At 36.6% G+C, this 27763-nt stretch overlaps 1 protein-coding gene across 22 annotated transcripts in view; it reads left to right on the top strand.

Moving 5' to 3' along the window:
• Window positions 1–27763, top strand: part of SOX6 (SRY-box transcription factor 6) — a 621788-nt gene that overhangs the window by 413329 nt on the left and 180696 nt on the right. For all 22 annotated transcript variants that reach the window (XM_059137084.1, XM_059137116.1, XM_059137061.1 and 19 more), the window contains 2 exons: window positions 2593–2765; window positions 5625–5693. In XM_059137084.1, the coding sequence (XP_058993067.1) occupies window positions 2593–2765; window positions 5625–5693 (242 nt within the window). The remainder of the gene's footprint in view (window positions 1–2592; window positions 2766–5624; window positions 5694–27763) is intronic.

Below are 27763 nucleotides of genomic sequence, written 5' to 3'. Positions count from 1 at the left end.
AAATACTGTAGTGATTTCGAAATACTCTTGGAATAAATATGAAGTTTATCAAGCATGGTAATTAGGGCCTGAATGGTGTGTGAAATTTTCCTACTTTGTCTGGTACTCTACTCCTTGCTTGAATTTTACTTGCTCAAATTTTGCTATCTTCTTTCAACTTCTGGAACACACTGGAACTCTTCCTCCCCCACCGTGTCAGGGCTTTTGCCTATTTTGTTTCTGCTGTAAAGCTCCTTGACCACCCTCCAACTCTTTGACTAGTTTCTTCTATTCATACTACTCTTAATTTGCTACTTTTTCCTTCTATCTTTCTTACACTTGGGCCTCCCAAACTTGTTTAAACTTTCCCCCAAATACCTATCATTTTGTCATACTTTTTAAGTTATAGTCTACATTAAAATATGTAATTTCTTGTTTAAGCTGTCTCCCTACTTTAGGACTACAAAGTGCATGAGAGTAGGGAATTCTGTCTGCTTTTTTCTTGCCATGGTGTCAGTATCCTTAGTTCTATATAGTACCTGACACATAGCTGCCACTCAGGAAGTATTTTTTTTTCAATGAGAAATGAATAAAATGAGTAAATAAATACATTTCATATTTATTTTGTATTTTCTCATTCATATATATACATTTGTGTGTCTATATGTGTGTGTGTGTGTATATATATATATATATATATATAAACAAACACATGAATTAATTGAGCTTGTTGCAATTTTGAAGAAATTTTATGATTCCTTCTGGGAACCTGCTTTTGTATTTTAATATTTCTAGATCAAGAAGTTCTTTTTTACCAAGCTAAAACCCTTAATTGCTGAAATAAAAGCTCATTAAAAATAATCAATTCCAGGGGCACCTGGGTGGCTCAGTGGGTTAAAGCCTCTGCCTTTGGCTCTGGTCCCAGGATCCTGGGATCGAGCCCGGCATCGGGCTCTCTGCTCAGCAGGAAATCTGCTTCCCTCTCTCTCTCTCTCTCTCCCTGCCTGCCTATCTGCCTACTTGTGATCTCTGTCTGTCAAATAAATAGATAAAATCTTAAAAAAAAAGAAATCAATTCCAGTAGCTGGAAAGAACAGCTGAATATAGTATTTGTGCCTTTGTCAGTAGAACACATTTTCTAACATCATCTCACTATCTAATTTTTCTTCTAATTTTGAGTTTAGGCCATCTTTCAATTCAGTGAATCTTTAAGGACATGGGGTATTAGCTTTTTTTTTTTTCTTTATTTTTTAAGGACTTGAATTGGCATTACAAACCCCAAGGTAGTCCTTAAGTGCCATAACTTCTCTGCTGACATCAGTTTTACCTTCTGGGAATCATATATTAGCAAGGACTCACCGACATCCTCTGAAGGCTCCCTTTGTCCATGGGGGGCACTTGGAAAATAGAACCACTGCTAATTGAAATAGTGTTAGTTTCTCAAATTGCCCTGGTGCTTTCTTAGAAGGAATGAGGGGGATTTCATAAGGCGTTTGGAGGTCTCCTCTTACACACACACACACACACACACACACACACATTGGCAATCTTTGTCCCCTTTGACAGCTGGTGGCATCTTTCTGAAAAGCTTTCAAATCATAGATCATTTCTTCATAATGAAACCTGTGTGGCTCAAATACAGTGGGTTGAAATTCTTATCTTATGCTGTGGTAAATACTCTAATTTAGATTCACAAAAGGATTCTGTACCCTTTACTTAGGAGAGCTGTGCAATTTGCCCATAAAAAGACTGTTCAGCACCATTAGTGCATACCATAAGTGTTCAGCGACACCGTATTCATTAAACAGCATATCCTTATGCATAACCTTTTCAACTTCACACATGTTTTTTTCCCTTTGAAGAATGACAAATGACAAAACGGTGAAGGAGCCTCCTAAGCAACATTGTTGCCTTTAAAGATGAACTTGAGAACTTTAGTTTGATGCCCTCACAGGGGGGAAAAATCAGATTCAATCCTTTCTTACCTGAGGCAAGGGAGTTTTGTTTTTTTGTTTTTGTTTTCCCCTCTCTCTGTAGAACTCATTCCATAGCCAAGAGAATAGCTTCTGACTTCAGAGACAGGTCCTTACACAACAGAAAAGTTTTATGAGAGCAATGGTTGGAAAATTCCTTAAATTACACTTATTAAGCACCTACTAGGTCTCAGATCCTGTGTTAGTCACTGAGGTAGAGATAACTAATATTATAGAATATTAACAGAATCTATACTTTCTAATCTTTGGTGTTAAACATCATAGGTTTCCTTAGCTTGATCAGATAGATTTGGTAGGGGTAAGGGGTGAGGAGGAGGAATCCGATAAAAGGGTGAGGATGGGGGTAAATTCTGCTTTTTGTTTTGTTTTGGTTTAAAGAGCAAGAGGGAAGAGTGAGAATTTTATTGTGATATTACTTTTTCTTGGCAGGGGCGATGACTAACTTGTGTTCATTCCATCCATATTCTGTAGCGTTCCTACACTCACAGTAACCTCCAGTTACTGTCCCGGATCATTAAGTGCCTTCGGGTAGTCCCTTTCTAAATCTGCCCTCCCCCCTTTCCCCAATTCATTCAGACTTTTCTCAAACTTGTGAGCTATCTTCTCACTTCCATTTCAGGTACACCTGAGAGCCTGGCAGAAAAAGAACGGCAGCTCTCTACTATGATTACCCAGCTGATCAGTTTACGGGAGCAGCTCCTGGCAGCGCATGATGAGCAGAAGAAACTGGCAGCCTCACAAATTGAGAAACAACGGCAGCAAATGGACCTTGCTCGCCAACAGCAAGAACAGGTGAGCCCTGCAAAAGGAGCTGATGAACTGGAGATGTGGAATGTGCCAAGCTCAGGGAGTAATCACATTGATTGGCTTATTTGTCATAAGCATTCCTGAAAAAAAAAAAAAGAGAGAGAGAGAGAGAGAAGGAAAGAAAGGAAGAAGCCTTCTAAAAATCCAGGGTCTTCAAGAATACTGAGATGGTATGTGAAGGACAAAGAAAGGCATCATAGCAACCGGGCATAACTGAAGTGAGAACATTGTTCCAGAACATTTGGATTTGATTAATTACTTAGGGACTTACTCACGTGGGCATCACACATATTCCTCATGTTGACCAAGAGTTATTCCAAGCTTAACCAAGAGTAAGTTGCTTCTCTCCAGGCCTTACTCTTCTTATCCAGAAAAGGAGGGTCCTGGTCTAGAAAATCTTCGAGGATCTTTAAGCTTACTGGTCTCATGATATTCTCTGACTATAAAGCTGGGGTAGCCGTAGGTCTCAGTTTTCCCAGAATAGCCCTGGCTAATGCCTGTTTTCCAGAATGATTATTAATAACCCCCTATTCCACTTGGAAAAGTTGTCCTGGTTTGAATGATAAATTATATAAATTATATGGTCACTCTATTTATAGCATAGGTAAATTCATTGAAAACAAATTAGCACATGGCTTCTCTAAGAATTTGATTTCATAGATTTAGATGTGAGAAAGAAGAAGAAAAAGCAAAGTTTAAATATATATCTTTTAAAAAATATATCACTTTCCCAAATGTTTTTCCTGTCTCACAAGAGTACATTAATCTAACAACAATGATCCTATAGAGTAGTCCCTGATGCTTTAGATCAGACAGACCCAAATTAATGTGCAGTTTTTAGGAATCTGACATTATTACTGGAATTATCTTTTCAGTTAAATGTATTTTATAGGGGTATATAGAGCAATATATGCTCTGTTGATTTTAATGAGTTGTGACGTCTGGTATTTTATATGCTTGAATATTTGCCCACATGTAGGAATATGGACTCAGCCCCTAATGGAAAATAACATAAAGGAACACTGTAAAAAATCAGAAGTTAGAATGTCATTTAGCCATCCAGAGATGACACAGTAATTAACTATTGACACTTGTGAATAAGCTAGCACAAATTAATCTTGACACATTTGCAGACGAGTGATATCTTACAGTGAACACTTTGTAATTATATTTCAAAATGAAAATTAAATGACACTTAAAACTAGGTTGTCATGCTCAATGAAGCGAGCATGTAGCTCAACCGATTGGCAAATAAAATTCAGAATTTGAGCCACATGGTGCTTATGTACCATACTTCACTGTGTCAAAGCCATACGTCTAGAGTGGATGATAGTAATTGCACTGTGGTGTTTTGGATGCATTTCTATGCAGCACTTTATCATTTAGGAGGGACCATCAGTATTAGATACCTAGTAGTGTTTCACTGGTTTGCTAAGAGGGAATAAATATTCAGAGGATCCAGCATCTATACCTAGAGTTGCCGAGTTGTCCGTCTCTGATTTGAATGGTGACAAGCAGACTGGGCCTCTCCAGTCTGATTAGACACAGTTTCCATTTTGCTTAAGAAGCTTTGAGAAGGAGTGGTCCCATCCCTCAAACTCTAGCCTGTGATAGCAGCAGCTCTATCATGAGTTCCAGTATGAGCCAGTCATCACCAGAAACCACAAAGCAACATCTGGGAGTAGACAGCTATTTTTTGTTATCTTGGGCTGAGTGAATGTGATTTGGGTGTTTCCCTCTGCTCTGGGCTGAAGCATCAAAAAGACTCAAGAAGTACACAGCTGAGGGCTGATCCGTATTCATTTCCAATTCCAAGGTTGCCCATTCTAGAATATAGGCTTTTGGAAATAGAAGAAATAGGAAGGGAAAAACCATAACTCTTGCCTTTAGAGCACTACAAAACCAAGTCCTTCTAAGTAGTCTCTGGCCACTTTTCCGACTGGCTTCCTTTGCGGGCAGTGAGTACGTTGAGCGCACCCCTTCCCCCCCTGTCCCAACCTGGGGACTCCAGCTTTTGAGACCGTAAACAGCCTCATGCCTGGCTCATGTTTTATAGTAAATACAATTATGCTGAAGAAGTTGCTTTCTCTTCTGAGGGGCAGATTCAGTCCTCAGCAGGGCTTGCATTAAGTGGCTAATATTTCTTCTAGAGACCAGATGACACGTTCACATGTTGGATTTGATTGTTGGATGAAGGAAGGAAATGTAAAACTTTTATGTGGATCCTGAACTTTAAAATTAACATGTTCCCCTCAAAATAATAAACATTAAATTTTGTTTTTAAAAAGTGCTTTGTACATGTAACATCCACAACAACAACAAAAAGATTTCTGAATTTTTGCAGCTTTTTTGGCACTCCCTTGACAATATTTGTAAGTTGTATCAGTTCTGGAAATCTTTCCTTCAGAAAAGGTTGCACCAATGTAGACCGCAAGTAATAGAAAATTCTTTCCCGGCTTTGCTTACAGATTTTACTTTTTACATCCAAATCAAGCTCTTGAGAAAAATGTAGCCAGAGTTTTCCTGTCTTTATTCTCCAAAGATCAGATTTCGACATTCCCACTCTTTCCAGATGACCAGTGCAGATATGGATGAACTGCTCCCAAGTGTCATACAAGGGCACTGTTCACCTACAGAGAAAGATTTAGGGGGTAAGCAGAGAAGTGGCACCTGTTTGAAATTTTTCATTTTCTCCAGCTTACTAAGTCTGCCTCTCTCATTTTATAGGAACTCTTTCACACAGAAGTGCAGTAAAGCATTCTTGTCATTCCAAGAGAGATACCTGGGGTAATGGCAAAGGTGCAAGCATTTCATTTGAACTTAACTAAACTTTATTTCTGATAGATTGCAAGACAACAGCAGCAACTTCTGCAGCAGCAGCACAAAATTAATCTCCTGCAGCAACAGATCCAGGTCAGTGTATTTTATTACTCTCGGCTGATGGTACTTAGATACTTTCCTCCTTGCAAATGGAATGAAAATGCGGCAAACACACCCCCCTCTTGTCAACAGTACCAACAAGGCTGTTACTCAACGATGTTGTACAGTTGTATACATGGATGTAAGAAACATCCATCAGGATCACATGGTGGTCTAAGCATTCTTTTTGGATGTGAGGTTTACACAGAATAAACCTTATCTCTTTGTCCTGTTGCCATTTGCCCAACCTTCACCCAGTAGAAATCTAAATGGTTTCAAAGGTAGCACACACGTGCTGTTTTTATTGCCATAAACCATTTTCTGTTTTGTATTTTACCATCTAATGGCATCACAGGGAGAAGCTGACGCTTATTTCCTTGTTAGGACTGTCTGATTGGGTCAATTATGAGACAAGTCTTAAAACCTGGGAAGAGATCGTAACAGTTAATTTGGCCTTTAATAAATATTCACTGCATTTTTGCTGGGTGCTGAGGGGAATAGAAAGATCAATGAATAATTACGTGTCTTCAAGGAGCTTATAGTCTAGGAAGGAAGAAAGACTTGTTCCTAAATCATTTTAACACAATTTTAAAAATCCCTTTTTTTGTTGTTGTGGCAGTATGACATGGTACATAAATCATGATTGCAATGGCCTGGGAAGGAATTCTGTGTGTGTGTGTGTTTTTTTTTTTAAAGATTTTATTTATGTATTTGACAGAGATCACAAGTAGGCAGAGAGGCAGGCAGAGAGAGAGGAGGAAGCAGGCTCTGCTGAGCAGAGAGCCCAATGCGGGGCTTGATCCCAAGACCCCAAGATCATGACCTGAGCCGAAGACAGAGGCTCAACGCATTGAGCCACCCAGGTGCCCCAGAATTCTGTTTTCTGATGTTCCTTTAGACACTTGATGGTTATTGTGACTAACAGCTATCTGAGATAGGAAAGGGAAGAGACCTCCATTTTTTTAAAAGGAACATGGGTATGTGAATTCTAGAAAACCCTAGAATACAGACCTGGTTGTCTGGTGATTAATCCTGAGGAATACTCATTCCAGAATTCTGTCTACCTGCCACAACCTCAGTGCTTTCTCTTGGTTATTGTGTATGTTTTCTAACCTCTGCAATCTGTGTTGCAGCCTAGTTGGGGTGGTATATTGTGAATTATGGCATTCCTTTGCTTGAGTTTAATATTACACCCTCTTGTATGTTTAAAAAAACCAATTGTGTGAAGCCATAGTTTACTCTTCTACTCTTTCATTGGTGAAAGCCAGTGATTTTAACATAGAGCCTTGCTTCATTTGTTAGTTATACTTGGTGTTCCGTTTAAAGTACCCCAGCTTGGTGCTTGAGTAAGTCCCTGGACCTCATTTGGCATTTTGTCCAGTTATCTTCACCCAAAGGTTTGAGCCAGTGTCTTCATTGTTGCTGTTTAATCCATTCTGATTCTGTCTTCCCTACTTAAGTGTGTATGTTTCAAAATAAAGAGTCCAAATACAAGAAAGATGGAATGTCTCTGGCATTTTTGACAGTCAGCTTTTACAATTAAATCTTGGGATAATTTCTCATCCTGATATCTCTTTTATGACTCATGCTGAGATTCCTAATTAAATAACTGTCCAGGTGTTCCTTGGTTCTGCCCTTATTAGAATTTTCAGTGTGTTTCCTACTGCTAAGGTCAAGATTTTTAGCCTGTGGTTTCCTACATTTTTCTCTAGACTCCTCTCTTAAGAACTCAGTAGGTGTTAAATAACCTGATCATTTAGTTCTCTCTCTTTCTCCTATTTTAAAGCAGGAATGAAAGAACTTTCCTGAGATGTTCTCTGATTTATCAGTTACTTATTGTTAATGTTTTTACTACATCTTTATATTTATTTATTTATTTACTTTGAATATATTTCACTTCTTCATCCACTGTTGTTCATATGAAGTGGCTGTCTTAATCAATGTTTGCTTTGTGGTACTGAGGATGTCAGATGAATAGCAACTTAATCATATCAGGGCAATTTTTATGAAATATTATTAGTATTTACTGATTGCATAGGATTTTATAGTTATAACTTTACTATGTGAAATTGGTGCCTTTTTTCAAGAAACTACAGAGTATGATGTTAAAATATTATTTATTAGAATGTTCAATTTGAGAAGATGGGAAATTGTTTTTTCAAGCTTTTTAATAGAAGTTTAATTGCTTTTAAAACTGTGGATATTGTTGTTTAAATTTTTAAAAATTGAAGATAATCAGCACTTGATCTCAGCTGTACAAATTGTAAAATCAGAGAGATTCAAAGTATCAGAGTTGCATTCATTGTAGATATGTAGGAATCTTCGTAATAAGAATTCATATTTTAAAAAATAACAGGAAGCAATAACCTGTATTTATAGTTCATTCTGTCCTGAGCTACTGCGTTATTTCATATCTTTTCAGTGTTTATCTTATCAGTATACACCATTCAAAGAATTTTTCAAATGCTGAAAAACACTCCTTACACAAAACATATTCATCTCTGACAGTTATGAAACAGGTATTTGATATTCAGACTTTTAGTTACTTATTTTTTTTTCTGCAAGGGGAATGGGTTAACTGTATTTTCAAATACGGTTTTTGACAAGCTATCGTCATGATCAGATTTAGAAGAGATTATTATTGGGCTAATTTTAGTATACTTTTTGAGCAAAGTATGAGATTTAAGAGATGCTTCAAACACTTTCTATCATGAAAGACACATTGTCCCTTTTGAAAACAAACCAGAATAAAGAGTAAAAGTAAGGTGAGTGCAAAACCTTCTTCTGAAAGTGAATGTATACAGAGACAATTTGAGCCAAGTTTGACCTTCTTTCTTCTTTTTAAATCTTGAGTGCTAGAACCTGTTAGCTAACATGGTCAGCAAGATTAAGCCATGGCAATTGGCTATGGATCAGGGGGTTACATTCAAGATTGCACTCTACTTCTAGTTCAGAATGCCGACTTGTGAATTAGTCTTGTTGTTTCAGAATTTTCAAGCTGTAATATAAAGGAAGGGAGGAGTGTCTAACCTCTTGTAATAACCACACACCAACACATCTGGGCCTATTATAATAAAAAAAAATGAAAACCAGAATGGTTTACAAAGAGTGAAAAGCAGGATTTTTCCTTAGAGGTAGGAAAAGGCATGATGAAGACAATATTGTAGAAGTCCCATGCCTTTATTTTGTGAAATCATTCAAAACTTAAATGTGTAGTTAAAAACCATTTTATTTATGTATTTTTTCTTCTTTAAATACAATTTTTGACATAATTTTGCCTTAGTGAATTCTAACCACATTTTGAAAGAGGCACTGTGTAAGCCATGTTGAGAAAGTAAGATGAATGAGTTTTGTCAACCAATGTTTTTATATTTTTGATGAGTCGATTTTTGCCATTAAAAAATCAGTGTAATAACTTGAAATGATTATTAAAATGTTTTAATATTAACAGATCTTTTAGGAGGCTGTTTCCTTAGTGAATTCAAATCCCTCTGTTTGTGCTTTGGGGAAAATGGTGATTCCTCTAATTTGTTTCATATTAAGTAATTCCCCCGATATAGAGCCCAGAAAAAGTTAGACATTTTTGATATTTCCTGGACAGAAATAGCAGTTTCATCAAGTCCACGGAAAGCCAAGATAATAGATGATGGAATATGGGTCCCCGGAATTGGGAATGTCGGTTCCTGTGCTTTAATTCTAAAAGACAGGTAACTGCTTTGGTCATATCATCTTCCTTGCTCCCCACCGTTGCATTCGAGTATCTTAGCCAGTCTTTTGAAGCATTTTATTTATGAGTTATGTTGACCAGTCAAAAAAAACTCACTTTTAATCTATTGGACATATCAAAGTATATGTACAGTATTTTAATCAACTACTAAATAGAAGGCTAGTCTAAGCAAAGGAGAAAATAAATTCTACTTTCTTGATCCATCTGTAAATTTATGTATCCAACCTCAGCTGCCCATGTCATGGTTCTTGAATCTAGAGAAGATAGTCTTCGTGGATGCAATGTACCACATTCTTTGGTTTCAATAGCACATTACCAGGAACATATTTAATATTGGCATTTTGTTGCTAAAGCTTAATCTTTGGAAGAAGATATCTCAGTGAGAAACTCACTTTTCCAGACACGAGCAGTGTTTTCTCCCTATTCATGTCTCTTCAAACCCCAATCTTAGAGATGTCCAAGTGGTTCCTATTGTGTGCTTTGCGGGCAGTGTATCACATGACTGATGGAGCCACGCTGGTCTCCTAACACTGGGCTGGCTGATTGGGGGATTATTGGGGCATTTGGCTTTTGGGGTCAGAGCCAACGATTTAGTGAATTCATCCACACATGCCTTTTTTAGTATAATTGTGAAACTTGAAATTCTTATCTTTTGTGAATCTTTATGAATTTTAATCTTTGTGATGAATGTACAATATTCCTTTCTTCATCATTTCATACATGCATTAGATGGCAAACTCCATTAGATGGCAGATGCCATTGCTCCTGCTTTCCACATACTCTATCTCATCTGAAAGCTTTTTACTTTAAATGCTGTATTACAGGCTGCTTATTTACAAGTGTTTTTCTCCTCCCTGAAGCTTCGTTTTGCTCTTGAGAGTATACGAGTATTTTTCATACACAGTATTTTCTATTTTGGCTATAATGTATTCCTGTGTGCTTTTCATAAATTTTGTGTGTCTCTGTGTGTCTGTCATGGGATAGAGCACCATTCGATATGCATTCTTCTTCCTCCTGTTTGCTAACCAGGAGAGAGGCTAATATTATTAAAAAAGGAGATGATTGTTCTTAAACCAGTAAAGAGAATAATTTGAGACCTACTCTCACCTTATAAGGAGATAAACCTTGCCTTTTTTTCCCTTCAGTATGATTAACTATAGGCATTTCAGGTATCTGCTGAGCAGAATAAGGACTACCTTTTTATGCGTAGTAGTTGTCTAAGGATCAGAAATAATTACTTTGTACATTAGCCTTCATGGCCTGTATGACCTGGTTAATTAATTTTTTGCTAGGATAATAATAATAGATATATATTTGAGGATATGCTTCATCATTAAGTATCTAAGTGACCTCTAATTTTAAGAGCTGGACCTTGGCATTTATTGTCTTCTGGAGATGGCTGCAGGAGCTGACCCAAGCCTGATAAAAGTCAGGAGCCCTCCAGGCTCACGGAGTCCCTCTGTCATACGTTGTATCTCTGTTAATTGCATTTAGCATTGATAAACAAAAAGCAATTACAGTGCTCCTGTTTTGGCTCTAGCCAATAGTTCCTTTTTGTGTTATTGATCAGGTAACGAATCTCCTTCCAACAGCCTCTGAACAGGACTAAATAAACCCGCTGGAAGTAATTCGATACCACTATTGGCACTGTACGTGGATCTGATACTCTCTTGCAATGAAATGAGAGTTATAAACAAAGCTTAGAAGTCGAGGATTAGCCCCCAGCTTCAGCAAGCCCTTAAAATATTTTGTAATTCTATCTTCAATCATGAATTCGCCAGGAAAAACAGACCCTGTCTCCTCTATTTCTCCGCCGTTCACTGTTTTTAATTGCCCACAGGCAGGCCGTTGTGATCTTCTTTGGAAGTTTAAAACCAAGATAAAAATGCAAATCTAATTATTTCTTTTATGTAATCTAATTAACTTTTTAAGTAATGATAGATGCTCCATAGCTTGCTTCAAATATTTTAATGATGAAGTTTTTGAATTATAAAGAATAGGTAAAGCTGCTATAATTCAGGAAGAGCAAGGACCTTCCCAGCTAAAAATTTAAATTCTCTGTGGATTAGAAACTCTGATTTAGCCACGCTAGACTGTTAAAGTTGGAGTGGATCTAAATATAAGAAGTGATACTTGCCCACATTCTATGAGTTACTTACTGTATAGAGTTATTAATCAGCCTTCTGCCTGTTTTCTAAATGTGGCCTGTAGCAGAGATGGCTCAGCAGACCTGAGCCCGAATCTCAATGCTTTCGAGGCACTGGGGTTCAGTGACCCTTACCCTTTCTAGGTGACCCTCCCTTGTCTATTTTACCTGCTTATACTTATCCCTGACTCTACTCCCCGGCTTTTTCTCAAACTAGTGATACTAAAAATTCTGGGAAACCAAAGTCTTTGCTTCTTTCTGGGATTAATGAAAAAGGGAGAGTACATGACCTCTTCAAAGGCAGGAGGGTGGAGTGGAATGGGCAGATGACCCAGGTGGTGCCGGCATGTGACATTGCCATTACGTAACACTGAATCAGTTCCATGGGGAAAAGGCAGCACTCTTCTGTTTTCTTCTTGATGTCTTTGATTACATTGAGAGCTCAGTTTAATGTTAGTCTTTAATACTTTCTAGGATGTGCTAATCTCTCTCTGTAGGAAAGACAGAGAGAGTGAGAGAGCATCTTAGTCTCAGAGTCTCTGAAGGTGACAGCATTTAGCTACAGATAAAATGAAATAAAATAAAATAAAACTTTGATTTTCGTACTTACCTGATTATCTTGTATTTATAACAAGAGATTGTAGGTTTCTATTTGAGGTAGTGCCATTAAGTTTCCTTTTGAAAGAAATGTATTTAAGCAAAAAAAAAAAAAAAAAAAAAAAAAGAGTCAATTTAAATTAAAACCTTAAGCAAATAACAGTTGTGTACTTGGGTATGGCAAAAATTATGAAAATGGACTTTAATGATAACTTTTGGGAAAGCTCTGAAAAAGTACTACACTAAGAGGTATTAGAAGATCCCCCTTCACACTGCTTCCACTTTAACAGAAGGCTAAACTTGAAACATCATATGGAAGTCCTCATGCTTCTCATTTGCTCATGGGGTGGGGTGAGGGCGGGTGGCTATTCCTGGTGGACAACAATATTGTGAGTTTATCATTAAGCTATATTTAAAGATAACCTTGACATTATGGGTTTATTTATTTATTTTTTTTACCTCCTTTGGAATTAAAATGCTTTTTCTTTTTATGAAGTAAAGGTGATAATGGATGATATGTACTTTGTTTTCCATTTGGCAAAATAAGACATTCCCAGTTTTGTTTTTCTTTCGAACTTCTTTGGAACTTTTTCTCCAGTCCAAATCCTGTACTTTATAGAAGAAAACCAAAACTCCAGACTTGTCCAATCTTAAAAAGTTAAATATTGTCTGAGCTGAGTGGAACCAATTTTCTTGACTCCTAGTCTAGTGCTCTTTCCAACATTTCAGGTTGTGTCTCAATTTGCCCTTTTTGTGACTTGAATAAATCATAGTGCACTTCAGTTTCCTAGCTTGTAAGATGTTGATAATAACACCTAACATCTAAAAATCTCATTACATTCTCTTTGTCCTTAAACAGAAAAAAAAAAAAAAAAAAAGGAAGATTTGCCATTAGAATCAGTTTATATCCCAGAACTACTACAACTATGGATATATACCCACAAGGAAAGAGATAAAAAGAACATAATTGGAATCTTCCTATAGTGTAGTATGAAATGTATTCATGGCTGAGTGACTCTTTTGGTGTTTATATATAAACTTCTTAGATAGTTAATTATTTTACTTTCTGGGGGCTTTAAAGTGATATGTCGTTATACTGAGGGTCAGTCACCTTTAATGTTAATACTTTTCTTTCCAGCTACCTTCTCCAGCTGACAAAAGTGAGCAGTGAGTGACAGCATTTGATATCAGTGGTTCTCAATCTTGGTTATACCTTGTAATCACTTGGAAGCCTTTTAAAAATACTAATGCCTGGGTTCCATCCCAGAGATTCTGATTTAATTGGTCTGGGGTACAGTCCTAGTAGAAAATGGTTAAAAACTCTCTAGAGATACTAGAGGACAATCAAGACTGAGAAATACTGCTTTAGATGGTGTAATACAGACTTAATGATTAAATGTGAACTCTAAGTTGTTTGGACCATCTCTCTATTTACCTGTCTAACATCTGTGTATCTATATTTATATCAATAGCTATCTATATCTAGATAAATAGAGGGTTAGAGATGGGTTAAACAAATAATTCTTTAGCAGCTGAAATATACTTTTGACTTCGGTCACAAGTGTTTTACTTAAAAGCTAGAAGGCTTATAAAGGATCATGGTTTAAACAACTTAAATAAGTGTAGTTAATTAATTGTTCTAATAACTTGGTTTTTATTTATATGTAGGTATACTGGCAAAACAAGAATGTGTTGAGATCAGAATATTTTTTTCCTTTGGGAGGTGGTATTTAAAATAAAAATGAATGATAGCATTTCATAATAGTATAAAAACTTTTAGAAAATAAATTTTCAGTTACTACTTAAACAAAATGATCCAGGAAATCAATCCATTATTTATTTTTATATGTGTATTTTCAAAAAAAATTCTCTGCAAAATTGACCACATCTTGATATACTTGTGGAATGCAAATGATGTACCTTAAGCTAGGTTTGTACATATAAGTAGAAAGTATAGAGAATACGATGCATTATTTCAGAGGATTTGTAATTTAAAATTGTTAGGGAACTAGCTAGCACAGGTATTGATTAAATAAATCCAGATTTAAATTCCAGTTCTACTACTAATTAGGTCAGTGATCTGTTTTGCTACTTAGTAGGTATGAGATAAGTTTCTTAATGCCTCTGAGTCTGTATTTTAATAGTAATAGATGGATAATAATAGTACCTTACTAGTTGTGAGATTAGAGAGCCTCATATAAAGCCTCTAGTATGTACTCAATGCACACTATCAGTATCTTTATTGTTACTACTGTTTTTTTTACCAAGTATCATTTCAGAGTACCTTATGGAGAAGGATAGATAGATAGATAGATATAGTATCTGTGTTTATAAGTATGTTTGTATCTATATACACATGCATGTTTAGAACCCACAAATTAATGATGTGAATATAGGGGAATCAATGTCGATGTGCTTAAATCTGTTATGACCTTGATAATCTAAAGGAAAAGAAGGAGCAATAGTTTTCTCTGGCTGCCAAATGAGGGCTGTTTCAATTGTCAGTGAGAGGAGAGTAAGTTTATCAGGCACTCAGAAGTAGTTGGCCAAGAATTAGGGCTGCCTGGAGATTGTCTAAAAGAGAGCACGGCATTTTATTCTGGAAAACAGGGTCAAATTCTCACCTTTTACAACAAAATGGGCTTTCCTATTAGATCAATAGTGTTTGCGAAGTTAGAGAGACAGTAAATGAACCTTTCCAATTTATTTTATAGCTTAAAAAAAAAAACACTGATGAAGTTTCGTGATGTAGCAGCACAAAATGCAAAAGTCTTTCTTGTTTAAAATAAAGTTGTTCATATAAATCTTGTGTATGCCATCTCCTGTAAGTCAAGCATTTGCCCAGCTTTTGTGAATTATGTCTATACTTAGAATTTAAGAAGTTAAACAGTATGCATACCAGACTTGAGAGATGGGAAATAAAAATTGATATACTGTGTGACTCTGGATATAGCACAGGGAAATATCTTTTAAATTCTGAAGGGATGTACTGACATAACCATTTTTAATTCACATAAGGTAACTCCCACTCAAAGTTATTAATGTTAGAGTCAGATAGTTCTACTTGTTCAAAATAAAAGAAAATAAATGATGCAAAAGGGATCAGGGGCTCACTGTGAGATGCTGGATTCATGTTATCTAACACCCGATCCATTAAGAAAATGTTGAAGTTGTAACATTAAACAATGAAAGTCAAGGGATTCACGGATCAGAAGGAAGGACCAAGTCCATCCTCAGTCAGGGCATAGTCATGACTTTTGTTGAACATACATTTCAGTGAAAGATCTAAATTTTCTACAGTGGCTGAAATTAGTGCAGATCGAAAGGGCTGTCAGCTGGGGTGACTTAGCTACTGCTGGGACATCTGACAAGGTGGACAAACTACTCTAAAGGACTCATAGCAAGCCTGGCTTATTCTGTACTGGACTAGCATCCTTCATGGTTGGCTGCACCTTTATGCATTCTTTACTTGTAGTATTCATAGGAAAGGGGTGGGAGAGCCAAGAAAGCTGATTTTAGTTTCAGTTGGTCGTCTAGTAACTTTTTTCCTTTTTGAAAGTTGTGATGATGTCAGGAACCAGTTACCCAAAGGAAAAAACCTTCCTCATGTGCCGTTCTTTGATAAAAGATATACGTAAGTCCTAGTTCACTGTTTCGGGAGCTAGCTGTGGCAGAAGTCATTTGTTAATGTATAGAGAATTAGTTAAATACAAGGCTCTTTAGGATTCCTATAATTGAATGATGCCTGAGGAGGCAATGAGGGGCCTAAAACTTCAAGGAGAGGAGAGCTCTCCAGCTGCTGGCTCATGTATTTGTCTGTCCTAAAGGACCTTTTTTCATCCTGTGGCTGTCAGCTTCTCCTTCCTCCTGACTTGCATTTCACCGTGAATCGAGAATGTCATGATAGCTCCCAGATCATCGGTTTAGGAGCTGGAGGCTGGGGCTTGAAGGAATCAGCACAGATATAGTGGTGGAAGAATGAGCTTAACAGTAGAAGATGTTGGAGAGGAAGGAAGTGCACAATGACAGGAAGCTGTCACCTTGCTCAGTGACGAGGAAAGGAGGCTTCAGAAAAGGAAAATGTAGTTCTAAGTTTTTCTCTCTATCCTACTCTGTGTAATTCTTTGTAATGCTTTGTGCAGACTCGGGTTTCTAGATTTTATGTTTGAAGGTTAGATGGAGTAGAGGCACAGTTAGATGAGCTGGGATTCTCCAAGGAGAAGCCTAGAGGGCAGGGCACCTGACTGGCTTAGTCCTAGTGGAGCATGTGACTCTTGATCTCAGGGTAGTGAGTTTCAGCCCCACACTGGGCATGGAACCTACTTAAAATAATAAAAATAAGAAATACATGGGGCACCTGGGTGGCTCAGTGGGTTAAGCCTCTGCCTTCAGCTCAGGTCATGATCTTAGGGTCCTGGGATCGAGCCCTGCATCGGGCTCTCTGCTCAGCAGGGAGCCTGCTCCCCCCCTCTCTCTGCCTGCTGCTCTGCCTACTTGTGATCTCTCTCTGTCAAATAAATAAATAAAATCTTAAAAGAATTATAAAAATAGAAAAATAAGAAATACATACGTACATACATACATACATACATACATATTTTTAAAAAGGAAAGAAAAGTCCAGAGGAGCAGGCAAAAGTGAGATAGTAGTATTCATTATTGGTTCTAGCCAGAGGTTTTTCTCAGAAGATCAGGTACACCAGATCAGATCCACAATGACAGAGCAAGCATGTAGTCTGATGTTGGAGGGATTCCAGCCCATGGCTGGAATATCTATAGTGCAAGGGTGGAAACCAAAGTGAAGAAAAATGATGTTGAGCTCTCGAAGATGGCCTTCATACAACGGCTGTTTTCCTGTTAAGATTGTCTGATTTGGTTCTTTGGAGATTGTGAGATACACTGGTCTCTGGCAGGGCCCTTCCAGGGTCTCTGTTTTAAGGTAGAAGTATATCCCTGGAATCCTAGGGATCCCCTGTGGGAGGGAAATTCAGATCATTGGCAATCCAGTAGAAGAGGTCATTGGAATTCTATGTTTAGGACTTGGCTTCCATATCAGTACAGTTATCTTTCCTTCTCAGTAAGATTGGACCTGACTGTGGAGACCTGATTTGTGATATAACATCTATCGGATATACTGTATACCTCAAGTGATTATGTGTACAATCTTTAAGGCAAATGTCTTTTTATAATAGAATCATAGTTAAACTATTTTTTCTTGTTTTAGTTTAGTCTTTTAAAAAAAATTTCTAACACGTATTGCTTTTGTATAAGAAAAATAAAAATTTTAAATGTACTTTGAAAGAACATTGATTTTCAATATTAGTAAGATTATTAAATTTATTGTGGTATATTCATGTGATGGGATGTTACAGACTTTTAAAGATACTTATAAATAATTTTTAATGATTTGAGGTAATGCTTACAATGTATCATCAGGTGGAAAAAACCCAGAATGTAATAATGTAAGTACATTATAATCTCAGCTACATACAAATAGGCATGAAAAAGACTGGAAGAGAATGAATTGTTTTTATAATTAGCTTTATTACTCTTATTTTACTTTTTTAAAATGCAGGTAACAAAAAAGGAACAGGCATCTATCTTTTTATCTTGTGATCACCTGTTGGATAGATTGTGATCACCAATAGATCATCAGATCTTATGATTTGTCATATCTGATTTCTGGTTGCTCAAATAGAGCTTCCAGTTAATAAAAAACACCAGGTCTCCAAATAGTTGGAAAAAAAAATATACAGGTACAGATCTTTCCAGTAGTGTCAGGCTATTTTACTGAAGACATTCCATCTCTTCCTTGTTTTTCCAACCTTCTTTGCCTAGGACACTGAATTAATCCCACAGACTTGTATGTTGCTGTTGGCTCGGGGAGGCCATGATTTCAAGCCTAGTAAAAAGGGATCCATGGAGATGATAGCTGATCTACTCAGAGCAGAACTTGCTCTTCTCCCTCCTATAGAAAGTATATGATCCCAACCGGGGAAAATAGTATTAGAGCAGTGTAGGGTGGCAGAAAGAAGCCTAGACTTGGACTCAGGATGTCTGTGTCTAGTTTTTGTTTGGCTAGTAACTACATGACCTCTGGAAAATTATTCTTCTGCAGTGATTTTCATTTTCCATATATTTAGAACAAAGATCATTGTACAAGACTATTGCAGAAACTCCTTGTCACCTCCTGTGACTCTGGATGAAGGGAATTAACTCTGGTCCTTGGGAAATGGAGAGTAGTAGGCAATTTTGCCTAAGAAGGTCGCAGGCCAATGTCGGATTTGGCCACAGCATAAGCCATGTCCCCCTAGGAATGTTTGCATTTTAAACCATTGAAAGATTTTAAATGATGAGGTCAAATTCATGTTTCCTTTGTGGGGTATTGGGATGGCTTGTAATGCCTGCCACATGAAATGATGACTATCGGGGATTCTTAGAAAAACATATTTAGGAAGAGGGCCCATAAATGCCTGCTTTCAGTCTACACCAAACATATTTCTGCAGCCCATGGCAAACTCCTGCCATGAGGGCTATATAATGGAAAGGGTGACACAAACTTCATTTTAGTGTTGCTAGTGAAATATTATAATTTGGGGGGAAAAATCCTTATAGCTTTGCTGAAGTATTAATTGCAGGAAATTACAACATATCCTCGTGTAGAATTATGTCAGTGGCATATATAGCATGTAACACCTTTTTCTAGTCTCTCTTGTTTTCACCCCAAGTGTTGCATTTTCATTTGAAAAGAGATGTGTTAAGTAGTTAGAATTTTGTCTAACTGTGGGGGTGGTGCTGAGTGAAGCTCAGACTGTCTGAAAACAATTAAGCTGTGAAGGGGAGACTACTTGGTTATGCTTTCTAAAAGTGGGTTTACTGCTTGAAGCATAATGTTGATATGGATATTCTTTCAACCATATCCTGATTTCTAGCTTGTTAGGTTTCATCGTCTAGTCCCAATAAATTTTCCAACTACAATTTATTTATTGGGTTGCAAGATAAAAAATGAGAGAATTTCATTTCTGATGTGTGGTAGAATTTAATATGGTTTTCTGATTTCCTCCCATTTTGTTTGAAGTAAATAGGGTAATTACTCACTAAAATTCTAATATCTTTCAGGGCTTTAGGGATGAATCTAAAACAGAACCATATAATGTTTTATTTAAGCAAATCTATGTTCTTATTAGGCAGTTCACCTTAATGTCATTTTTTATAAATAAACTTTGTTTTATTTTTTCAAGGGTTATTTAATTAATTTTGTTGTACTACCACATTCTGACACTGCATCTGCTAAGGCCTGCAGGACGTGATTTGTGGTTTAAAAATGAAAATAATTTATTATTTGAAAAATGATAAATCATTCGGGAATGATACATAAATATGAATGTAAAAGAGTCTAACGCACTTCCATCTCATTTTTTTTTTGTACTAAAGCATCTGTACAGTTATCTGTGTTTGCACAAAGCATTTGTGCCAGTTGTACATCTGATTAATATCTAACTAGATATGAGTGAAACCTTTTCTGGAGAAACTACCACAGAGCTGGCTTCTTGAACTGTTTATGGTTTCCATTAATTGCGGGGCTTTACCATATAACCATTGTATAGATCTGGTTTTACTTATGAAATCCAGATCTGCTTTCCTTCCCTGCTGAGCAGGGTGAAGTTATTTGTGCTACCAGCTTCTTATTATTTTGGGGTTCGTAGCATCTTGGGGATTGAAGCTGTCAGCCCTGAAACTCCCGGTGTTTCTGTGGAAAGATTAACCTTGCTGGAGTAAGTCCTTGGTAAGTTTGCTTTTCATGCAACACAGTCAGGTTAAACAAGCTCATTACTTTTGAATTAAGTATTTATTTTAATAATTATGGAAAGATACTCATTTCCCTACAGCCTTTCCCCCTCTCTCCTTTGGATAAGAGACGTCTAGACTAGAAGGCTTTTAAAGTCTGGTCATTGGTCTTTCATCAGAGCCTCCATATTTTTCCCCAGGGGGAGGAGTAGGTAAAGGAATGAGGTAGGGGACAGTACAGAGATTTCTGTGTAAAAGGTAACATTGTCTTTTCTCCTGAAGAAGGCTCAAAGATCATCTTATTTTCTTTGGAAATGAGAATGTGTGAGGGGATATTTTGGTTGGGCTTATAAGGCCATTTTATTTTCCTAGTAAAAAGAGCTGCCTTCGTAAGTAGTTCTTAATCTCCAACCTGAAAGAACATGGTGGCTGAGTTTTCCAAAGGGGCAACATATATTGGCTTTAAATAGGACAGCGAGTCTGTCCAGTTCTGGTCCTTAACCATTTCAGATTTGCCAGAGCTAGCTCCTGAATGTAGGTTGAAAAGCGGCTGGGAGATGTACTGGTAATTCACAAAATGGGTGTTCTCATTATTAACCATAAAGTGCAGGAAAGATATCTGGGAAGAAATCTAAGGAGATTCTGCCTCTCCGTTTATGCCAACAGTGTTTGGGAACATTCTCATTACCTTTTGACTAGAAAAGGCTTATTGCATGTGGAAAAACAAAACAAAACAAAACAAAAAACCAATAGGAGCCCCCCCTTTTTTTCTGACTAACTAGCTGTGAAGTTGTATGAGAAAGAGAGAACACTTTGAAAAATGGTCTGAGCTCTCGTGTATTAAGCACAGCAGATGAAATGATTTATTGGGTTTTATACACATTCTGTAAAGGGTAAGCATTGCTAACAGAATGAGTGGCAGCCTCTGGGAGCTGAACAGGCCCCAGGGACTAGTCTTTGTTCCTCTGGTCTTGACAGGCATGTGTCTCTGTTAAATGAGAGCTTAATTTCTCTCATATGTGAACAATTTCGAAGCCCAACAAAGGCAGCCAGGACTGGAGCTATTTAAAAGAACCAGCACAGGAGGAAGCATTCTTGAAGAAAGGGGATGCTAAAAGGCTAATTACTCACCATGGCTTAGCAACTATTTTATTTTTTCCCTAAGCAAGGTTTATTAACATGGATCTGCCACATTTTTTTTAACATAAACACGCATTAAAATTACAAGGTTATATTTTTATTCTTTGTGAAATAGCCATTTGCTGATCTCTGCTCATTGAAAAGAGGTGCCCCCATCAGCAGTGGTGGTGTATATCATGGAATATTAATTCACTAGAGGGGGAGGGGAGAGGCTAATATACTTTGGATCCTTTCTCTCTCAAGTGGAAGGAATTTAAAGTATTTACTAAGCAGCATCCTTGGCAACACTGTGAACCCTTTCTTTAGACAGTAATTGCTTAAAATGTGGAGGGGATCTTTATTTCAACATTTTCTGTGGGTGTTTCAAGCTATGATTTGTTTAGTTTGTCTCAATTTGTGGACTCTGGCATCTGGGGGAAAATCCATGCTGTTGAAGAGGCCTATGTAGGAAGTTACAGGTATATTTCCATTTACACTGTTCATATTTTCTTAAGGTTTTATAAACTAGATCATTTTTCCTCCTTTGACTTGTATTATAATCCTCATTAGCACTTTATCTTGATTTCTGACTACTTATCTTTAAATTTCTGTACCTTTCCTTTCAAGCTTGATATCTTCAGTTAATTATCTATAAAGAACATTTAAATGTATTTATATGACAACTATTATATTATTAAGGTAAGAATATATAAATATGAACAATAATTACCTACTTATTTATCTGTTTTTTGTGTTTTTAAAACAGGACACACCAAGTATTTAAGTTGTTTACAGAAAAGAATTTTAGAAATGAAAGAGAAATTTATAATTTCTTATGAAGACACGATGTTGAATCTTGAGACACTTTGGCCAAACTTGCCTCTTGATTTATTTTAGAAGTAAAACAGTGGCCTTGGTTCTCTTGATGATCGCCAATAATTTGCTCAATCACTTTTGGCAAATCACTTAATCCCTGGGGCCACAAATGCCTCATCTGTAAATAAAGGGTTGGTTTTTTTTTTTTTTTTTCATCTCTAAACTTCTATGTTTTAAGAATGGATCTCTGAAATAAAATAAATGACATGATTGCAAAGTGCCCGAAAAAAATTTGTTGAAAAATCCCCCAGAAAAACATTATTACAAGTCTACATTTTGGATTTTTTAAGTGGGAAAATAAGAAAGTCTTCAAATATGATACCTTGACTGGCATAAAGCCAGACGTGCAATGTTATCCTTTTGTGGGACCAACATTCTACTGCACATGACAGGCTCTGTGTGGCACAGCAAAAATGTGGGAAAACTGTTGATTTTATTTGTAATGATGGACGGCTGACATAATTCTTTTTATTGCATTTATCAAAGTGGTGTTCATGAGTGAATCACATTTTTCATACACCATTTAGCAGTTGTAGTAAAAAAAAAAAAAAAAAAAAGGTATAATTTCGGCCTGCATGGCTATTTCTACTAGTGTATAGATAATGCCTGCAAGTGTCTGAGCCCTATATATGGCCATGGTGATCTAACGCAGGAGAATGGGTGGTATCTTAGAGTGTGAAATGGTGACTGTGTGACTTGGAGAGGAAAAAAATAAAAACCATTTCCTCCCAGATGCTTTTTTTTTTTTTTTAAAGTATTCTTGCTTGCTACCCAGAGGTACTGTGGTTTCCAAAAGAAGCCACGTTTTAGTAGAAATAACACATGCCAAACCACTTAAACTAATGACTAAGCATCTTTGTTCCAGATTTGGATTACATTTGAATATGAAAAACAGTAAGATCTTCAGAAATGAGAGTCAAAGAAAATTCTAGCATCCTTATTTCTGACATGAATTAATTAGGTTAAGATTGCTTGCTTTTTTTTGTTTGTTTAGGATGTTATCCAGAATGAACAACTGATATCATTTCTTTGTAAATCTGCCTCTCTTTCTTCCAGTTTTTATTGAGATGTAATTGACATACATCACTGTATAAGTTTAAGGTGTATAGCATAATGGTTTAACCTACATATACATACTATGAAATAATTACTGCATCAAGTTTGGTTAGCACCCATTATCTCATATAGATTTAATATTAAAAAAAGCAAAAAAATAAAGAAAAAAAGTTATTTTCTTTGCTTTTTAAAAAAAGATTTATTTATTTTGAGAGAGAGAGAGCAAGAGAGCAGGGAGAGGGGCAGAGAGAGAGAGAATCCTGAAGCAGACACCACACTGAGCACAGAGCCCAATGAGCGGCTCTATCCCAAGCTCCTGAGATCATGACCTGAGCCTATCGATTTTTCTATGAGATTTTTTTGTTTGTTTGTTTTAGTTTCCACATACAAGTGAGATCATACAGTATTTATCTTTCTCTGACTTATTTCACTTAGCATAACACCCTCAAGGTTCATCCACGTTGTTGCAGGTGGCAGAATTTTCTTGCTTTTATATGGCTTGAATAATATTCCATTGTATATATACAGCACAACTTCTTTATCCTCTCATCTGTTATCAGACACTTGGGTCATTTCCATATCTTGGCTATTGTAAAAAAAATGCTCCTACAACATCATGGTGCAGATTTCTTTTCAAGTTAATGACTTCATTTCCTTTGGATATATTCCCCGAAGTGGAACTGCTAGAGAAATATGGTAGTTTGATTTTTAAGTTTTTGAGGTTCCTCCATACTGTTTTCCATAATGGCTGTGCCAGTTTCCATAATGGCTGTGCCAGTTTGATGTGCCCATCAAGAGTTCAAGGGTTCCCTTTTGTTTACATCCATGCCAGCATTTGTTATCTCCTGTCTTTTTGATGATGGCCATTCCAACAGGCATGTGGCGATATCTCATTGGGTTTTAATTTGCATTTCCCTAATGACTAGGGATGTTGAGCATCTTTCCATGTACTTGTTGTCTGCCTCTCTTTTTTTATTTCCTCTTCTTATAAATGACATCACTTCAGGTCATTTGATCTTGGCTTTTCTTCACACATCTTGTAATTGTCAATTCTAGTCCAATTTACCTTCAAATGTCTCATATCTAGCTTCCATTTTTCATTCCCACTGTTACCGACATGATTCAGATTACCATTACTTCATGCCCAAGCTGCTGAAATATAGTCTTAAATTGTCTCCTCACCTTCAGTCTGTTTGTCTCCACTTCACACATTCATTCCAAGGTATTTTTCCTCATTGTGCTTATCTTCTTAGAGATGTTGAATCGAATTGTGTCTTGTTGCCAATGATTTTGATTTACCTAATACATTTTCATTGAGCATTTATATTTCTGACACTAGTCTTTGAAGATATGGCAATCTATGAAAGTTTCTGCTTTGCTTACATTCCAGTGGGGGAAGGTGGGCATAAATGAGAAAAGTGAAATTAAGGCATGTCATAAGAACTGCCATGCAGGAAAATTAGAGAAGGAGAAAGAGGTAATACAGTTTTAAATAGTTTGCTTGAGCAAAGCCTTTAAGGAAAGAAAGTAAGTTCAGTCAAGTGGATATCTGGAATAAGACCTTTCCATGCAGAGGGAACAGCAGATGCAAAGACTCATAAGTAGGAGGAAGTCACCTCTATTTAAGGAATATCAAGGGGCCACCATGGCTGGTGGGAAGGGGTAATTTTTGAGGGTGAACAAAATGGAGAAGAATAGGAAATGAAAACAGAGAAGGCCTTTTATATCATTGTAAGGACTTTGCTCTTTAAGTGGAATGTGAGGCAACTTTGGGTAGCATGATCTGACTTTGGTTTTAACAGAATAATTTAACAGAATTATTCTGGATATTGTATTGCTAATAGACTGAAGGAGGCAGGACTAGAAACTGGGAGACCATGAGAAGGTTATTTAGGCAAGTAACTTTGGTAATTTGGCCCAGGGCAGTAAAAGTAGTGAGAAATTGTTAGATTCCAGATATAATAGAAAAGTAGAGCCAAAGAGATTTGGAATGAAGGGGAATGAAGTCACTTTCAAATGACTTCAAGGACTTTGACCCAAGCAACTGGGAAAATGGAGTTGCCCTTCATTGGGAAAATTGTAGAACAGGTAACAGTGGAGGGTAAGAGTGAGAATATGGTGAGTGGGAATGAGGGTGAAATTCAGGAGTTTAGTGTTGAAGTGTTGAATTGAAATACTCATTAGAGATCCAGGTGGAGATATTGAGTAGGCAATAGGACATACAAGTCTGTAATTCAAAAGGGAGATAAGGACTAGAAATGTACATTTTGGGAATATCAATGTGTGGATGGTTTTTAAAGTTCAAAGTTGTTAGCTTGAATTTCATGGCCATCCATAAAATGGTTCCTACTCTTATTTCTAGAGTTTCTTTTTGCTAGATAGTTAAGCACACTTGCCTACGTGTTATTTCCTGAACATGATTGTTCCTTCCTGTCTCCATGTCAATTATCATATTGTTTTTTTTTTTTTCTACTTGGAATGCCTATTTTTGTCCTCACATTCATCTTTACCTTCAAAAATCTAGAATTCCATTAAGTCTAGTTCCTTGATCATCTCTATCCCATCCCCTGCCTGAACTAAAGTCTTCTTTTTCTCTTCTGAGCTTACACAGCCCCTGGTGCTTTTCTTATAGGACTTACACATGCTATCATACTATTACCATATTTTAGCCCATCTTACATGTCTTATCCTTCCAACAAGATCATAGAATCCTTGAAGACAGAGGTCACATTCATTTTTACATTCCCAGCATGTCTAGCTTGGTGTCTCATACACAGTGGATGTTTACTGAATATTGCTGAATTGAATAGTTGAAATCTTAAATCATTTTAATGGACAAAGGAGACAATCAAAAGTATTATTTTTTCTTCTTTTGTATGCTCATCATTTAATGAAGCAAATACTGAAAAAACATATCTGAAATGAATGGTACTAAAATATTTAGCTCATGACTCTATGAATTCTATACAATGATGGAAATTTAGGAAATAGTGTGCTGAATTCTCCAGGCACTGATCTGACTGAATCTAAGGCTATCTAAAGAGTTAATAGTTGATGAATTAATTGGCTATTCAAATCTTGCTTGATTAAAGTTGGTAATCTTAATGAAAAAACAGTATACCTTTTATAAGTAAAAAAATTTAATGACTTATTTAGAAAAATCATTTCAGTGACCTGTTTGGATTGACTCTGATATGAATTAAAATGCTTAGAGCAAATAGGACTGTGAATGTATTTATATACTACAAAGTTTCATTGGCCCTTATTTGTCTTTAAATTAGTGAATAATTTGTATTTATAAAAAAGAAATATTGAGTATTTATGATATGCTGAGGACTTTTATAAGCCCTTTAAAAATGTCACCTCCTTATATCCTATGTGTTCAGTTCTTTAGATTTCTTTATTGAGCATTATTGAACTTTATTACAGTTTTTGAACAGTAATGCTCTGGCTCTTTAGGGAAACTTCAGAAAGGAGAAGTAAGAGCTATGTTTTTTTATAGCCTAAATTTACTGTTTGGTCTCTTTTTTGAGCTTTATAACTTCTATAATTCTTGCTTCTATTCTGTTAAAACCAGCAATCTCGAGAGTGGTAGATTTAATTCAGTTCTTTAAATGTTTGTTAAATGCCTTACTACTGAGCTGGAGATACCAAGGTGGAAAAGATAATGTCTCTGCTTTGTGAAGTTCATGGTTTAGTAAGAGAGACATCTGAACAATAATCATGTTATTGTGAAATGTTGTTGATTTTTTAAATTTAATAATAATCTTTATTAGCTTTGTTAATTGATCATGGCCAAGACGTATTTTAGTTTTATCAGTATTCTGGGTCTATCTCTTAAATGTGATAGAGGTATTTGTGGCGTGTAAGTTATGACATCAACTCATGAAAATACTCTGAAAAGTTTTCCTCCACAAAAGTAGATTTTTAAAAAGATTATATTTATTTATTTGACAGAGACAGAGATCACAAGTAGACAGGCAGGCAGAGAGAGAGGGGAAGCAGGCTCCCCACTGAGCAGGGAGCCCGATTCGGGGCTCGATCCCACGACCCTGGAATCATGACCCGTGAATCATGACCATGAGCCGATGGCAGAGGCTTAACCCACTGAGCCACCCAGGTGCCCCACACAAAAGTAGATTTTTCAAAGAACTGTTTTACTATTTGTTATATTAGTAATCAACTATAGGAAAAACCACAGTTAACAATTAAAAAACAGTTTATTTTACAGACTTACTGAATATCTTCTCTGTGTATTGTAATTAAAAGCTGAGTGTATGAAGGCAATAGAGGAACTCTGAGACATAATACTTTCTCTCAAAGAACTCTTTTTTTTTTTTTTAAAGATTTTATTTATTTATTTGACAGACAGAGATCACAAGTAGGCAGAGAGGCAGGCAGAGAGAGGAGGAAGCAGTCTCCCTGCTGAGCAGAGAGCCCGATGTGGGGCTGGATCCCAGGACCCTGGGATCATGACCTGAGCCGAAGGCAGAGGCTTTAACCCACTGAGCCACCCAGGCATCCCGTCTCAAAGAACTCTCAAAAGGACCAAGGAAACAAAATTTTCATATATTTTAAAATGTGAGAGCAATTGCAGTATGTCTTGTCAACAAGTACAACCACTGATTATAAATGGAATGGCTAAACGCTACAGGTCTACTGAACATTATGATTGAAAGTAAAAAGTTACAGACTACTTTACAAAATTTTTACTTGCCTTAAATCTAATGTAGTAGTATGTTGTATTTTCATTTTC

The sequence above is a fragment of the Mustela lutreola genome, chromosome 1 (assembly GCF_030435805.1).
Source record: "Mustela lutreola isolate mMusLut2 chromosome 1, mMusLut2.pri, whole genome shotgun sequence".
Classification (NCBI taxonomy): domain Eukaryota; kingdom Metazoa; phylum Chordata; class Mammalia; order Carnivora; family Mustelidae; genus Mustela; species Mustela lutreola.
The sequence above is the reverse complement of the archived record's forward strand: the minus strand, read 5'-3'. Positions and strand labels throughout refer to the sequence as shown.